At 37.7% G+C, this 15,429-nt stretch overlaps 1 protein-coding gene across 6 annotated transcripts in view; it reads left to right on the top strand.

The window, feature by feature from the left end:
- Nucleotides 1–15,429, top strand: part of MEE13 (myosin heavy chain-like protein) — a 263,268-nt gene that overhangs the window by 10,951 nt on the left and 236,888 nt on the right. For all 6 annotated transcript variants that reach the window (XM_089833370.1, XM_089833374.1, XM_089833369.1 and 3 more), the window contains exon 2: nt 790–852. In XM_089833370.1, the coding sequence (XP_089689496.1) occupies nt 792–852 (61 nt within the window). In that variant the 5' untranslated portion in view covers nt 790–791. The remainder of the gene's footprint in view (nt 1–789; nt 853–15,429) is intronic.

Raw genomic sequence — 15,429 nt, forward strand, 5'->3', positions numbered from 1 at the left:
CGCACCAGTACCAGTACCAGTCTCCAACGTCTCCAAGTACCCCAGTCTCCTGGTAACCTTGTTTCTTTCATTTCACCCTTCCATTGCTTTTGAAACTACTTCAACCCCCCTTCAAAACATTAGTATTATCAATCCTATGCTCTTTGGAGATCAGTTTTTTTTTGCATACAGACTTGACATGAGACCTCATTTAAAAAAACTATTCCATTTGTAGAAACCATTAGAATGTTTTGAATTTTTGTAATTATTAATTGTCTCGGGCCTCTGACTTAAGCAGTTTTTTGGAAGCAATACATATTTTGGTCTGTAGGAAAATAATGGATACCAAATGGCACATTGGGAACTGATATGCGTTCATTTGCTGTGTGTCATATCAATAAAATTAATGTCCTTTGCCAAAAAATGGTAACAAACCAAAAGCAAGTACATGTATGCCCTTTGGTTGGAATTGGCAACTATTGAGGATTGTTGACATACTCATATTTATTGATATTCTGCTTGTAGTTTAGTTAATTGATCTTGTATGCAAGAAACCATGATGTTTTACAATTGTGTTAGCTCTATTTTCCTTGTTCAGATAGTATAGCTATGTTTTTCATTTTGTGACATTGAAATAACTCATTAATATGTAAGGAACAAGATCAAATAGCTCATTGATATGTAAGGAAGAATATCAAATAGCTTGTTAATATGTAAGGAACAAAATCATTCTTTACTCATGTAGGAAACTTTCTATGCAATATTTTGGAGAAACTTATGTTACTGGTATATTGTGTTTGATTGGAACAGCCATGGGGGATAGTGCTAACAACATTTCTGCATTGATGCATCGTGTTGATCAACTTGAGCAAGGTACTTTTTTCTTTTCTTATATTGTGTGCCTGTAGGGAACTTAAGTTTCTGATTAAACTGAGATTCATTTATTCAGGAGAAAAATCTCTATATCCAACTGATTAAACTGAGATTCATTTATTCAGGAGAAAAATCTCTATATCCAACTAATAACCTGATTAGGATTGCTTTTAATTCAAAAGAGAAATCCACATCAAAGTACTTGTAACAATTACAAACTGAGTTAGCTTGGAGAAGTCCCTAGTGTTGGTATCCTTTTTCTAGCTGTAATGCCCCGCCATATCTGCATCTTCCTTAGTGTCAGTGTTTCTTGGAGGATTGGCCTATTATATGGGTTTCCATAGGCTAGCAGTTACTTTAGGAGGAATCTCTTTTTTTAGGGATTGACTGGGATGTGGCGAGAGACTTCTGGGATCAACCTAGGGACTTTTGGCACAATTCCTTTATTTTAGGAAGGGTTCTTAAATTTTAGGAAGAGTTTGTTAGCTCGCAGTTATCAAACAACATCAGTGCAGACAAAACTCATATTGGGTTCACAATGAGTGAGTTATGAATAAGTTCGCAATAATTAAACTATTTAAGACTAAATAAAATAATATTAAAGTGTTCCATTATAGTCACTTTATAATATAATAATAATACGTTATAATCAAGAGGGTCATGGCACTAGTTCCTAGGAGGTAAATAACTTAAAGTGGGGCCATTTTATAATGGTAAATAAGGCCCTCATGTGGATCAAATTCCTAGATTGGGAAAAAATTAAAATAAAACTTGGTAAAGTTTATAATATAAAATATGGAGAAACCATAAATAATTCAAAGCATTTTGGGAGGGAAAGAAAATTTTAAAAAGGAGGATTTTGGAGGCATTCGGAGATCATCCATGTTTAATAGTTTATTGTTGTCACAGCAGCATTGTGATTTGAGCTTCCATGAGGGTTTGAATCAGAATTTGGCCTTCAGGAATGAATTCTCCTGGAAGAAATTGGAGTTGGGCGTAACCTCAACTCTCTAGGTTGTCAGGAAATAGAATAGAGCAGCATTGTTTATCATTGGCATCAGGAATTGGCTTCTGTTTTCATAGGTTTCTTTGGAAAGGAATTTGAATATCAAAATAGCAGATCAGTGAGGTTAGTTGTGATTTTTTACTTATTTTATTCAACCCCAGCTAGCTGTACATCCCTAGGGCTTGTAGAAACATGCCCAGCTTGGACACAGACCATTGTATTTGCAGATCAGAGCCATAATTCAGGCTGCAAGGGGCATAAAATCAGCAATTATAGGCCTGTATGAACTCACAGTGATTAGCAGGCAGGTTTTATTAGAATATTTTTAGTATCTTAGGTTCTTGCTATATTTAGCCCGTTCTTCTAGAACTTTAGTTAGTGGTTATTTAGGCTTTCTTTTTAGTTTTTATCAGTTAAGCCTATTCTTAGACTGCTATAATCAGCGTCTATAAACTCTTATTAAGAGTTCTTTGTTAATGCAATTATGTTAACAATCTGTTTTTTCACAATTTCATGGTATCAAAGTAGGTTGATGGGGTTTCAAAAAATTGAGGAATTTTTTTAATCAAAAATTTGTAGCCTCTTCTTCTCTGGAAATTTTTTTATGAGTAGTTGAGTTTTACTGTTTTTTGGAGTTCTGTGTTCTCTAATCCATATCACTGCTTCTGTTGGGTTTTGATTCATTTTTCACCTCAAAAATCATGTTTGGTTTTGGTCAATTTTTCTCCTCAAAAATCGTTTCTAGTTTGTGTAATACACAAAGTTCGCGTGAGACATTATTTAAGGGTTTTTACTGTTTTTCTCCAAAAAAAAAAGCTTTATACTCTTCAATTCATGGCACTTTGCAGTTCATTTTGGGGACATTCTGCTCATTTGCAATAGTTTGGAGGGTTCCCAAGCTGTTTTTTAGTGTCTCCCTGTTTCCAGGAAAGGACAATTTAGTTATCCAACATCAGGTTGGATGTTCGATATTTCTGGGATAATTTCTGGTTAATTGTTTTCTAGATCCTGGGAGGGTCAGTAGAAGAGTTACTGACAGGCTTTACTTTCTGGTTGCAAATCATTTTGAAGAAGGGGACCGCTGTCTCAGCTACCCTTGGACATCGACATTCTACATATCCAAGCAGGGTCTCAGCAGTAGTAGAGTGTTTTGATATATTTGTGATTACAAGACACAGTCTTCTACAGGGTAGTTGATAAAATTACTTTTAAAGGAGGGCATTAGAATATTTTTAGTATCTTAGGTTCTTGTTACATTTAGCCTGTTTCTTCTAGAACCTTAGTTAATGGTCATTTAGGCTTCTTTTTAGTTTTTCTCAATTAATTTTATTTTTTAGACTATGCTATAATTAGCATCTATAAACTCTATTGAAGAGTTCATTGTTAATGCAATTATGTAAACAATCCAGTTTTTAACAATTTTAGGTTTGATACGAGACCCCAATTGTACCATGTGATGAGCCCTGCTGGCTCTACCTCAATACAACCTAGCAACTAATTGAGTTCCTTTTGAATTTTTTTTGGGAATATTAGTCTTTGGTCTTTTCGATTGTGGTAATAAACACCAACCACACTCGTAAGGAACTGGACAAAAAACTAAACCAACATTCCAAAGCATAAATTGTAAATGTTTATTAAAAATAAATTTATGCAATGCCTTCTTATTTTTCCGAACTCAAATATTGAAATGTTATTGCAAAATTAATGAAACCCAATGATGAAATTCAGCCCATGTATTAAGCCAAAACTATCCAATTTTCTGATTGCAAATATCACTACCAGCCCAACGTCCAATATGGTATGGAATGATGGGGTAGATGCTGTGCGTTTGATCCAGGAAACCTCACACCAATGCTGATAAACCCCGTGCTGATTATTTCTATATGATGACCTTAGAAAGCTCATAGATATATTCTAGAGATTGCGTAGCATCACTCTTACTCCTCTAGCTATTGTAATTTGCAAATGATCTTGAATCTGGTCTGGAAATCTATCAAAATACTTTGAATTTAAGCTCTTTAATGGCTCTTGGCTGAAACCATAACTGAATTGCACAATTTCTTTGGGTCTTTCACCAATTCAAAGTGCCAAAACTATGAAGAATTACCAATTCTCCTAGCAAATATTGAAACCCTTGGACATACTCTAGTGACTTATCAAACAAACAAATTCATTAATCCACATAATGGTTCGATTTCCTTGCCTTAGCTTTTATATTTCCAACATACTCGAATCATGAGACTTCATCAAAAAGGCACTTTAATGATCATTATATTTTCTTTTTGTTGTTGTCATGCTTTGACTTAGCAAACTCCCAAGTCTTAGGCACCATTTTAAAGATAAATATTTAATAGAATTTAAGAATGTCCTTGGTCCCCATTCATTTAACTTGTTGGGTGGATATTTTGCAACTGGTAGTTTTGGGTAAAAATCTAGTTGCGAAATAGGATGACTAGCCACAGCGTGTGAGATAGAGTCTCTTCTACCTTAAAGGGAAGGCTCCCCCTTCTCACCGTTCCTTGGATCAACTCAAGGTAAGCAAGAAGTCGAGAGATTTTATAAAATGGGTGTTATCAATATCCTTTCTTCTTATCTTTCAAGAAAGAATCCACTTACTTGTGGAGCGAGTAATGGGCAAGGTGAATCTCTAACTACAGTTCTACGAAGAGCTGGAAATAGTGGTACCGATAAACCTTTACTAACTTAGAGGCTAGCTGAAAATGTACTGGTTTGGCTCTAAGTCTGGTCGTACTTCTATATGGAAAAGCTTTACAATTAGGGCACAAAGATGCCTAAAAGTAAGAATAACTTAACTATTTTGCGAATTAAGAAAGAAGTATAAGATACAGACAAAACTTCTTGCTATATCTTTCCACAACCACTCTCAGCCAAAGCTTCGGCTTCGATTGCTTCTTAAATCACTATGCTCTTTTATTGAACACACAATAATAACATGAATCAAGAAAATAGGCACAAATTATAGTCAAAGCTTCTAATTTGCTCTATCACAATTGCTTCCAGTCAAATCTTCGAATTCAATTGCTTCTTTTATTCACCTTTCTACCAGATTTGTGCTACACAATCAAAGTTATGCTTGCACAAATGTGATAGAGATTTCTTACATACAACAAAAGATGATTTTTACAATGAGGGGGCACTCCTTTATATAGGCACAGGAGTTGAAAAAAAGTGGGAGCAACTCAACCAACTTTGACCTAGTCTAACTAAAAGAGAAAGCATAGGGTTACATGCAATTGCACATGCAACTCGCATTACATCTTTTCAAGTACATATAACTCACATTACATATAATTGCATCCTCTCCAACTACAAACATGGAAGTAGAAGAAAGAAGACGGAAGAGAAAGAAACAATCCTACGGATTGTTCTGAAGGGCCTTGTACTTGACGGTGCAATCCCAAATGATCACAGGATCGAGAGTTCCTGTACTTTGTACTGCTACATTCACCTTGATAACCATGGTGTTGCGTCTTTTGATAACCTTTGCTTTGATGAATTGTCCATTGTCATTTGAAAACTTGATGTGATGTAGCTTTTCTCGCTCAAGTTGTCGTGAATTCTCCTTTGTAGATCAACACAAACTGGAGTCTTTGACACTTTGAAAACCTTCTTGATGGTGTCTAGATGTAAAGTCGGAACAACTTTCCATCAACACCTTTACCTCGTTTTATTTTTTTTCCTAAGTAAAGTGCTTGACACATGGGAATGTGTGCAAATGGAGATTGCTGATTTCAAAAATGTGACTTAGGGTTTTCACGACGTTATTGCATGAAAAATGATTACATGTAAGTGCAACATGTAACAAGGGATGAAGGATGAGATGGAATGTGAAGGCGGATGGTGGATGAGCTTTTACATTGAAGTGCAAATGGAAGATGAGGTGCAAAGCATGGAAAGATGTGAAAAATGGAAAAGTATGTATTTGCTTATGGAGGCGCGAATGCATATCGAGAGGTAAAAATGGATTGAAGTTTGAGGGAAAATGAACTTTATAGTAATCTTAGGTGAAAAGGTGAAGTCAAAGTGCATGAAAGATGAAAATGACATCCTTTTGACTTTTCAAAAAGTGACTTTTAATCAAATTCAGACCTTTGAGATGCAATTACACATAAGGCATTTTGTGTAATTGTGTCATGTGAATGGATGCAAAAAGTGAGATGAGTGAAAATGGAAGCGGAAAATGGGATTACATGCATGTGCAGATGGTGAATGAGATGGAAAACATGTAATCGCATTTTTCGGATGAGATGCAGAGTGTTGTGCCCTGGAAAATGTAAGTGGAATGTGATGATGCTTATGCATGAAGTGAAGCAACAACAAGTTCTTGGGAAAGAACTTGTAACTTCTCCAAAGTGGAGAAAACCAACAAGCAAGCACAAAACACAAAAACTCAAAAGAAAAATGTACCTTTGGAGAGTGACTCAAACATGTCAAGATGCAAAACATTTCAACACACAAATTCGAATTTGGAAATTGAGGAAAAACCAAAAACAAGAGAATGAACAATTTCTTCATTTTTGAAGGAAAAATGCACTTTCCATGGCATTGATTTTAACAAGTGGCAATCATCAAGTCATAATGTGCATGGAAATAGCAAAATAAACATGAATTGATGAGCAAGTTTGAAAATGTCCACTTACATGGAGGTTAAAGAGCCAAAATAGCAAGTTCTATAGACTTGAAGACCAATTCTCCCTCAAATCCGGATTTTCAAACAACTTTTTGACTTTTTTAGTACTTGCATGTAATGAACATTCAATGGTCGAATTTGACATTAGAAGGCCAAAAACGTGGTCTCCAAAGACAAGAGCATGGTTAAAAACTCAAAAAAAACCCCTCTTGATCCAAATGTATGGGTTGAAATGCCATTTTTTGAACAAAAACATAACCTTTGAATACAAAAATCTGGGCCCTTTTACAAAAACGTGACAAAAAAATGCATGTTTTTGAGTCATTTTTGACTTGTCAGTGCAAAAACGACTTCTCCAAATGCATATATAGGGATTCAAATGTAAAAAAGTGGCTTCAAAATGCATAAAAGTGGATTAAAACCCCAATTTTGAAAGTGTTTTTAGCAAAAACGCGATTCATAAAAGGCATAATATAAGTCATTTTTCACTTCCAAATGCAAAAACATGACCCTTGATCTATTGCCAATGATTGAATATGCCAAAATGCCTCTTTTCCTTGCAAAAACGTGATTTAAATCACTTTAAAATGGATTTATTTGAAGATTTTTCCAAAAACATGCCTTCGGAAGGAGTTTGAGAAAACGTTCTTTAGCAAGATAAATCCATTTTTGATGTTAGAAAATCCATTGCCAAGCAAAAACGACCCTAATGGGAAAGATCTCATGCAAATCCACCAAGTAAATCTCTCACAATGAGCAAAATCTGGTTTTTGGAGAGCAAATGCATGTGTTCTTCCAAAATCGGACCATTTAGGGTGCTATGCATGTTTTAAAATGTGCTTTTGATCAAAATTGGACCATTTGGAGCGACTTGCATATTTTATGTAATGTCCCCATTTTAGCAGTTGACCAAGTGTGTGTGCGTTAGCCTTGTTCTGCATGGTCCCGAGGGCTAACGAAGGGTTTAATGGGATCCTGGAGTGTTTTGGCCTAGTCATTTCCAGTTTGGGCCAAAACGAAGTTGATTTACTCAGTTTCAGGCATACTTACTATTTTTAGTAAGTCGACAGGACACAGTGCAGGTCAATTTTGGTGATTGGATTCGATACTCCTCGGTGAGAGCTTTTTGATGAGCTATCACTCGAATTATTCGTAGTCCGATTTGCTAATACATTTTAATGCTTGAAGTTTTATTAAAGTAACGTCTAATTTAATTGTAAAATATTAAAGTGTTACTTTAATAATTATTTTATGGTTATGTGTACCCAAGGGAGACATAAGAGGTACTTTAATATATGTTTTATATATTACACATCTTTTATCCCACATTGCCCATATGAGTTGAGCGGACCCTTGGAAATAGAATAAAAGGAAGCATTTGTGGCTTCATTAGGCAGGTTGAATATGAGAAGAAATTGGTGTGTGAGTTGCAGCTCCGTTCTTGGCATTTGAGGACGTCTACCCTCTCTTGTAACATTCTAGACGTCATTCTCTTGGGGTTTGGCCTTTGGAATTCTTTGTTATTGGCTTCATTATCAGGCAGTTTAGTTGCCTTTCCGGCTACAGGCAGATTTAGTATTTTGCTCATATCTTCTTCACTACTTGTCCGACGCTTATACCGCTTTGAGGGAATGGTATTATGAAGGTAGTGGACTGATTGACGGACAAAGTATTGTAGCAACAAGTTTGAAAGCATGGGCTGGAGTATTATGTCAATACTGCTGAAGTAATTAGTGAGTTGATAAATCTGCCATGTATTTGGTTTTATGAATTCTGAAAATAATATTTTATTAGTAGCAGTTCATTTCCACTTTGCATATCATTGTAGTTTCTTTCTTGTTTATGTTGTATGATACCAATTCCATGCACGAAACACAACAAACAAATAAACGTTTGATTTCCGGAGTTATAAGGGGTTTAAAACATTAAACGAAGAAATAAGAAGTTGAATGCAAACTTTTTGACATAATTCCTTTCAGCAATTTGGTTTAGTTTTTTGGGACATCCAAGGGTGTCCATTTCAGTGGTATCAGAGCTATAAGTCCTGCCATCCTGTGGAGGTCTTATAGGGAATTTGGAACAGCCGGATAGAGGGAAAAAGTGTTTGACGAAATGTCAAAACACTAAAATCAGAAATAAGTAAAAAACACAGGCTAAGCATTTATGTTTGAGCATGCGACAGGGGTCTTATAATTTTCGCGATACCAGAGCAAGACAAAATAGGATTTCAGACTTGCAAAGCAAATAGTATAGTACATCCGTGTAGGTGGACATTGAATCCAACCATATAGACATAGAGGAGATATTCTTTGATCAGGACAATAATATGGGTGATCGAGATGACAGGAATACAGGATTAGGCGGAGGCGGAAATGCTGGTCCAGATCAGGGGGAGGTACTGTTCAGACAGTTACTGGATATATTAGAGCAGGGGCAACGTATGCAGCAGGAGCAGAATAGGCGAATGGACATGATGTTGCAGCTCATGGCTAGACAGATGGGTGGCAATATTAATCCAGGTGATGCCAACAACAGAAACAATAACAACGAGGGAAACAATAACCATGGAGGCCAAGGCAACAACAATGGTCCTGAGAATAACATTAATGGTAATAATGGACACGGCAACAATGGGAATGAGGCTGATAACTTTAGACACGTTGCACGCCCAACACGGACTGCGAGCTCGAGACCTCTTCTACCCACTTTCCCATCCAGAGATCCGGTTCAACCAGTAAATGAACCGCAGATTACTGAGTTACAGGATCAGTTCAGGAGGGAGTGGGAGGCTAGTGGACCGGAGTTTCAGGCGGATATTTCTCTTAGAGATTATATGGACTTGAGGATGAGACACATGCCTAAAGCAGGAGGGAGGAATCAAAATTTCGAGTTGAGGAAGAAAGTTGGAAAACTTTCTTTACCTTATTATGATGCTTCAGGGAAGATGACTGCACGAGCTTGGGTGCGGAAGGTAGATACATACTTGCAGCTAAATCCTATGCCTGAGGAGGAGGCTATCAAGTATGCGGCTATGCACTTGGATGGCGTTGCACATGAATGGTGGCATCATGGCATGGTGACTTTGGGGCATAATCAGATTACATGTTATGAGGAATTCACCGAAACATTGATTGAGAGATTTGACACTAAGGATTTCGAGTTACATTTCAAGGAGCTAGCACAGTTAAAACAATCAGGTTCTGTGGATGCTTACATTGCCGAGTTTTAGCGCTTGTCTATACTTGTTATTGATATCTCTCTTAGGAGATTGGTGGTGTTATTTTGTGATGGTCTTGCTGATCCATTACGAGGTTGGGTGAAGGGACATGATCCACTCACCTTAGCTGAAGCAACTAAAAAGGCACGAGATTTAGCCCCTTCGGTATACAAAGGAAAAAACCATTCAACAGACTCTTCCCACCGCAAGGACAAAGACAAAAAACCGTTTCAGAAAGAGTATAGCAAACCCAAAGAAGGATCAAAAGGACTAGACAATGAAACCTTGAATGAACTTCGAAAGAAGAAGCTGTGCTTTCATTGTAGAGAGCCTTGGGACTTATCTCATAAATGTTCTCTCAAGGCTAAGGCAAATCAAATGGAGTATTTTTCAGCATAAGAGTCAGAGTCAGAAGGGGAGGATCAACACTCCGATTCAGATGAGGGTAACACTATAGAGGAGAGCAACATTCCTAAGGATGATAGATCGTTGGCACGCTTGACAGGGGCCCAAAAGGCAATCACATTTAAGGTCAGGGGTACTATCCAGGGGGAGAAAGTGATATCTCTTATTGACACTGGGGCTACACATAACTTCATAGATGCACAGTTGGTAGCCAGGAGAGGGTTACAGATAGAGGAGCATGATATCTAATCTTCGCATCAGGTTTGGAAATGGCTATGAGTTGGAGGATGACTTCTATGTTGTGGACATGGGAGATTATGATGTCATCCACGGTATGACATGGATGGCTTCACTAGTTGAGTTCACACTCAATCTAGCGAAATTGGAGATGAGATTCCAGCATGAGGGCAGAACTGTGGTACTTAGAGGACTTTCAGATGGAGGTTGCAGAGTAGTGTCCTTGAGGAGAATGCAGCGACTTTTTCGTCATGATGACATAGAGTGGGCGGCAGAGTGCTACATTATGCCAACTTCACCAGAGCCACAAGAAAAGAGTCATCCACCAAATATCCAGAAGATACTTGATAGACACGCTAAAGTATTTAGCGATATTCCTCATGGGGTTCCTCCTGACAGAGGGATGGAACATGTTATTGAGCTCGAGGAGGGAGCCAAACCAGTTATGATTACTCCCTATCATCATCCTAAAAAACACAAGGATGAGATAGAGAAGGCGATTAAGGATTTGTTGGAGATGGGGAATATCAGGCCCAGTAAGAGCCCCTTTGCTTCAGCAGTAGTATTGGTAAAGACGAAGGATGGGACGATGCGCATGTGCATCGATTACAGGGCACTGAATAAGAAAACAATTAAAAACAGGTATCCCATTCCTAGGATTGATGAGCTGGTTGATGAGTTGCATGGGGCATGCTTCTTCACCAAAATTGATTTGCGATCTGGATACCATCAGATCAGGATGAGAGCAAAGGACATTGAGAAAACAACCTTCCGATGTCACTATGGCCACTTTGAGTTCATGGTTATGCCATTTGGTCTAACCAATGCACCTGCTCCATTTCAAAGTTGTATGAACCAGGTATTCAGGAGGCAGCTGAGGAGATTTGTCTTGATCTTCTTTGATGACATCTTGGTCTTCAGTAAGATCTGGGAGGAGCACTTACATCATCTGGAGGAGGTGTAATATATTCTAGAGAGAGAGTCATTGTATGCCAAGGAATCTAAATGTGAGTTTGGCATGACTGAGCTCCTTTACCTTGGGCATATCATTAGTGCAGATGGCGTTCGGGTTGATCCCAAAAAGATTAGAGCTATTGTACAGTGGCCTACTCCCACAAACCTTACACAGCTTAAGGGATTCTTTGGTTTATGTGGTTTTTATAGGAGGTTTGTTAAGGGATTCTCACAGATTGCTACACCCTTGACAGATCTTACCAGGAAAGGAGCCTTCGTGTGGACAGGGGCAGTACAGAGGTGTTTTGAGCATTTCAAGCAGGTAATGTCTTCATGTCCAGTTCTAGCTCTACCGGAATTCACGAAGCCTTTTGAACTTCATTGTGATGCATCAGGGGATGGGATTGGAGCAGTATTCATGCAGGAGAAGCATCCCATTGCATTCGAGAGTAGGAAGCTCCGGGGATTTGAGAAAAGTTATTCTGTCTATGACCGGGAGATGTTGGCCATAATGCATGCATTGGCCAAATTTCGATCATATTTGGTAGGTGGATGTTTTGTGATCAAGATTGATCACAACAGTATTAAATACTTCATGAACCAGTGTGATCTTAATGACCGACAACAAAAATGGGTGACTAAATTGCAGGCTTATGACTTTGACATAGAGTTTATCAAAGGTAAGAAAAATGTGGTGGCTGATGCCTTATCTCGGAGACCCCACTTATGTGCTCTGGCAGAGATTTCAGGAGATTGGAGAGATTGGATTATAGCAGAGTATGTCGGAGATGCTTGGGCTTCTGGATTGATTTCAGGTACCATACAGGATGATTGTTATGAGGTGATAGATGGATTGATCAGAGTTCAGGACAGGGTTTATTTGATTCTGTCATCACATTTGAGAGAGATGATACTGAAGGCATTTCATGATGCACCCACAACTGGAAATCCGGGGGTCTTCAAGACCTATAGGCAGATCCGAGAGCGGTTTTCATGGAAAGGGCTCAAGGATGATGTTCAGAGGTATGTCAGGGAGTGTGTGGTTTGTCAACAGAATAAGGGAGAGCACACATTTCCTGCAGGTTTATTACAGCCCTTGCCCATTCCTGATAGGAAATGGGAAAGTATTTCGATGGACTTCATCACTGGTTTACCACGAGTGCAGGGAAGGGATTGCATCTATGTGGTGGTGGACCGCTTGATGAAGTTTGCTCACTTCTTTGCTATTCCGTCCACTTACACAACAACACAGGTGGCAGATCTTTTCTTTAGAGAGATATTCAGGTTACATGGGCTGCCCAAATTCATTGTCAGCGACCGGGATAGTAAGTTTATGAGTGTTTTTTGGCAAGAGTTGTTTAGGTTGTGTAGTACAGATCTTACACCTACCACTAGTTATCATCCGCAAACAGATGGGCAAACAGAGATTGTGAATAAATGGACGGAAGGATATTTGAAGAACTATGTAACTACACAACAAAAGGCTTGGATCAGATGGTTGCATATGGGAGAGTATTGTTATAACACCACTTATCATATGTCCATCAAGATGACTCCTTTCATGGCACTTTATGGTTATGAAGCACCTAGCTTCATGGATTTAGTTTTGGGGGACAGTAGAGTGCCCAAAGCCAAAAACTTATTGCAGGATAGTCAGGACATCCTGAAAGTGCTCAAAGAGAATATACAACAGGCCTAGAATCAACAGAAATTGTATGCTGATCAACACCGAATAGAGTGTAGCTTCGAGGTAGGGGATATGGTTTACTTGAGGCTACAACCATATAGACAGTCATCGCTCAAGAAGAGCGGAGCTGAAAAGTTGAAACCTAGATTTTATGGTCCCTACAGGGTGATTCGCAAAGTGGGCAAAGTCGCCTATGAGCTTGAGCTTCCAGAGGGCAATTGAGTGCACAATGTGTTTCATGTGTCTAGGCTTAAGAAAGCCATTGGTCAGAGTGTAGTGCTTTCTACAGATTTACCCCCTTTGGATGAGGAGGGGAAGCTTGTGTTAGTACCTGAGGCTATTCTGGACACGAGAGAGAGGAAGCTTAGAAACAGGATAGTGAAGGAGTATTTGGTCAAATGGAAAGACCTGCCGGAGGAAGATTCTACATGGGAGAGTGAACAGGTTATTCAGCAGGCTAGACTGAGATTGCTTGAGGACAAGCAATTTCAAGGGGGGCGGACTGTAATGTCTCTATTTTAGCAGTTGACCAAGTGTGTGTGCGTTAGCTTTGATCTACATGGTCCCGAGGGCTAACGAAGGGTTTAATGGGATCCTGGAGTGTTTTGGCCTAGTCATTTCCAGTTTGGGCGAAAACGAAGTTGATTTACTCAGTTTCAGGCATACTTACTAATTTTAGTAAGTGGGCAAGACACAGTGCAGGTCAATTTTGGTGATTGGATTTGATACTCCTTAGTGAGAGCTTTCCGATGAGCTATCACTCGCATTATTCGGAGTTCGATTTGCTAATACATTTTAATGCCTGGAGTTTTATTAAAGTAACGTCTAATTTAATTGTAAAATATTAAAGTGTTACTTTAATATTTATTTTATGGTGATATGTACCCAAGGGAGACATAAGGGGTATTTTAATATATGTTTTATATATTACACATCTTTTATCCCACATTGCCCATATGAGTTGAGCGGACCCTTGGAAATAGAATAAAAGGAAGCATTTGTGGCTTCATTAGGCAGGTTGAATATGAGAAGAAATTGGTGTGTGAGTTGCAGCTCCGTTCGTGGCATTTGAGGACGTCTACCCTTTCTTGTAACATTCTAGACGTCATTCCCTTGGGGTTTGGCCTTTGGAATTCTTTGTTATTGGCTTCATTATCAGGCAGTTTAGTTGCATTTCCGGCTACAGGCAGATTTGGTATTTTGCGCATATCTTCTTCACTACTTGTCCGACGCTTATGCCGGTTTGAGGGAATGGTATTATGAAGGTAGTGGACTGATTGAAGGACAAAGTATTGTAGCAGCAAGTTTGAAAGCATGGGCTGGAGTATTATGTCAATACTGCTGAAGTAATTAGTGACTTGATAAATCTGCCATGTATTTGGTTTTATGAATTCTGAAAATAACATTTTATTAGTAGCAGTTCATTTCCACTTTGCATATTATTGTAGTTGCTTTTTTGTTTATGTTGTATGATACCAATTCCATGCACGAAACACAACAAACAAATAAACATTTGGTTTCCGGAGTTATAAGGGGTTTAAAACATTAAACGGAGAAATAAGAAGTTGAATGCAAACTTTTTGACATAATTCCTTTCAGCAATTTGGTTTAGTTTTTTGGGACATCCAAGGGTGTCCATTTCATTTTAAAAACTCTCAACAAAGAAAATCAGACCTTTTGGAGTGCATAACACATTTTAAAACATGCATATGGTCAAAATCAAACCTTTTGGGGTGTGATGCATATTTTAAGTTGTATCTCACTTTTTTGATGCAATGACACAAAAACTCATCTTTTGATGTAATGACACCAAAAAGGCCCACTTTTGATAGTGCTACGCATGTTAAGTTGAACTTTATAGTCAATGACATGTAAAATGTCCATTTTTGATGGATTTTACATGTAATTGCATATAAAATGTCCACTGTTGATAACTTGAAGTTATTAAATATATATCAATTTATCAATTTAATTTCATTAAAATGTTACTTGAATGGGACATAAACAACATTTATATATCATATTAGAAATATAACACATAAATATCATTTAAAAAGTAACATTTAAATGAGCATTTGATTTAATAATAAAAAATTAAACTTAAACTATATATTTTGTACAGTGACTTTAAGTGAAAAATCAAAAAGTAACTCAACTCAAAATTATAACATAAAGTGCACTATAGTTATTTGAAGTGAAAATTTAAAAGGTAAAGTAGCTTAAAAACATAACATAAAGTGAATTTAAGTGATATTTTTCAAAAAGTGAATGTCAAATTGAAAATGCAACATAATATTTTTAATTCATGTTGTTGCACACCAAAAAAGTCCACTTTTGAGGCACTAAAATGACCATATCTCTTGATTGACAACTCTGATTATGGTCTAGGTTAGACCAATTTGAAGGGAGAATCAAAAGCC

The sequence above is a fragment of the Cupressus sempervirens genome, chromosome 5 (assembly GCF_028749045.1).
Source record: "Cupressus sempervirens isolate cs-2001-9-10 chromosome 5, ASM2874904v1, whole genome shotgun sequence".
Classification (NCBI taxonomy): domain Eukaryota; kingdom Viridiplantae; phylum Streptophyta; class Pinopsida; order Cupressales; family Cupressaceae; genus Cupressus; species Cupressus sempervirens.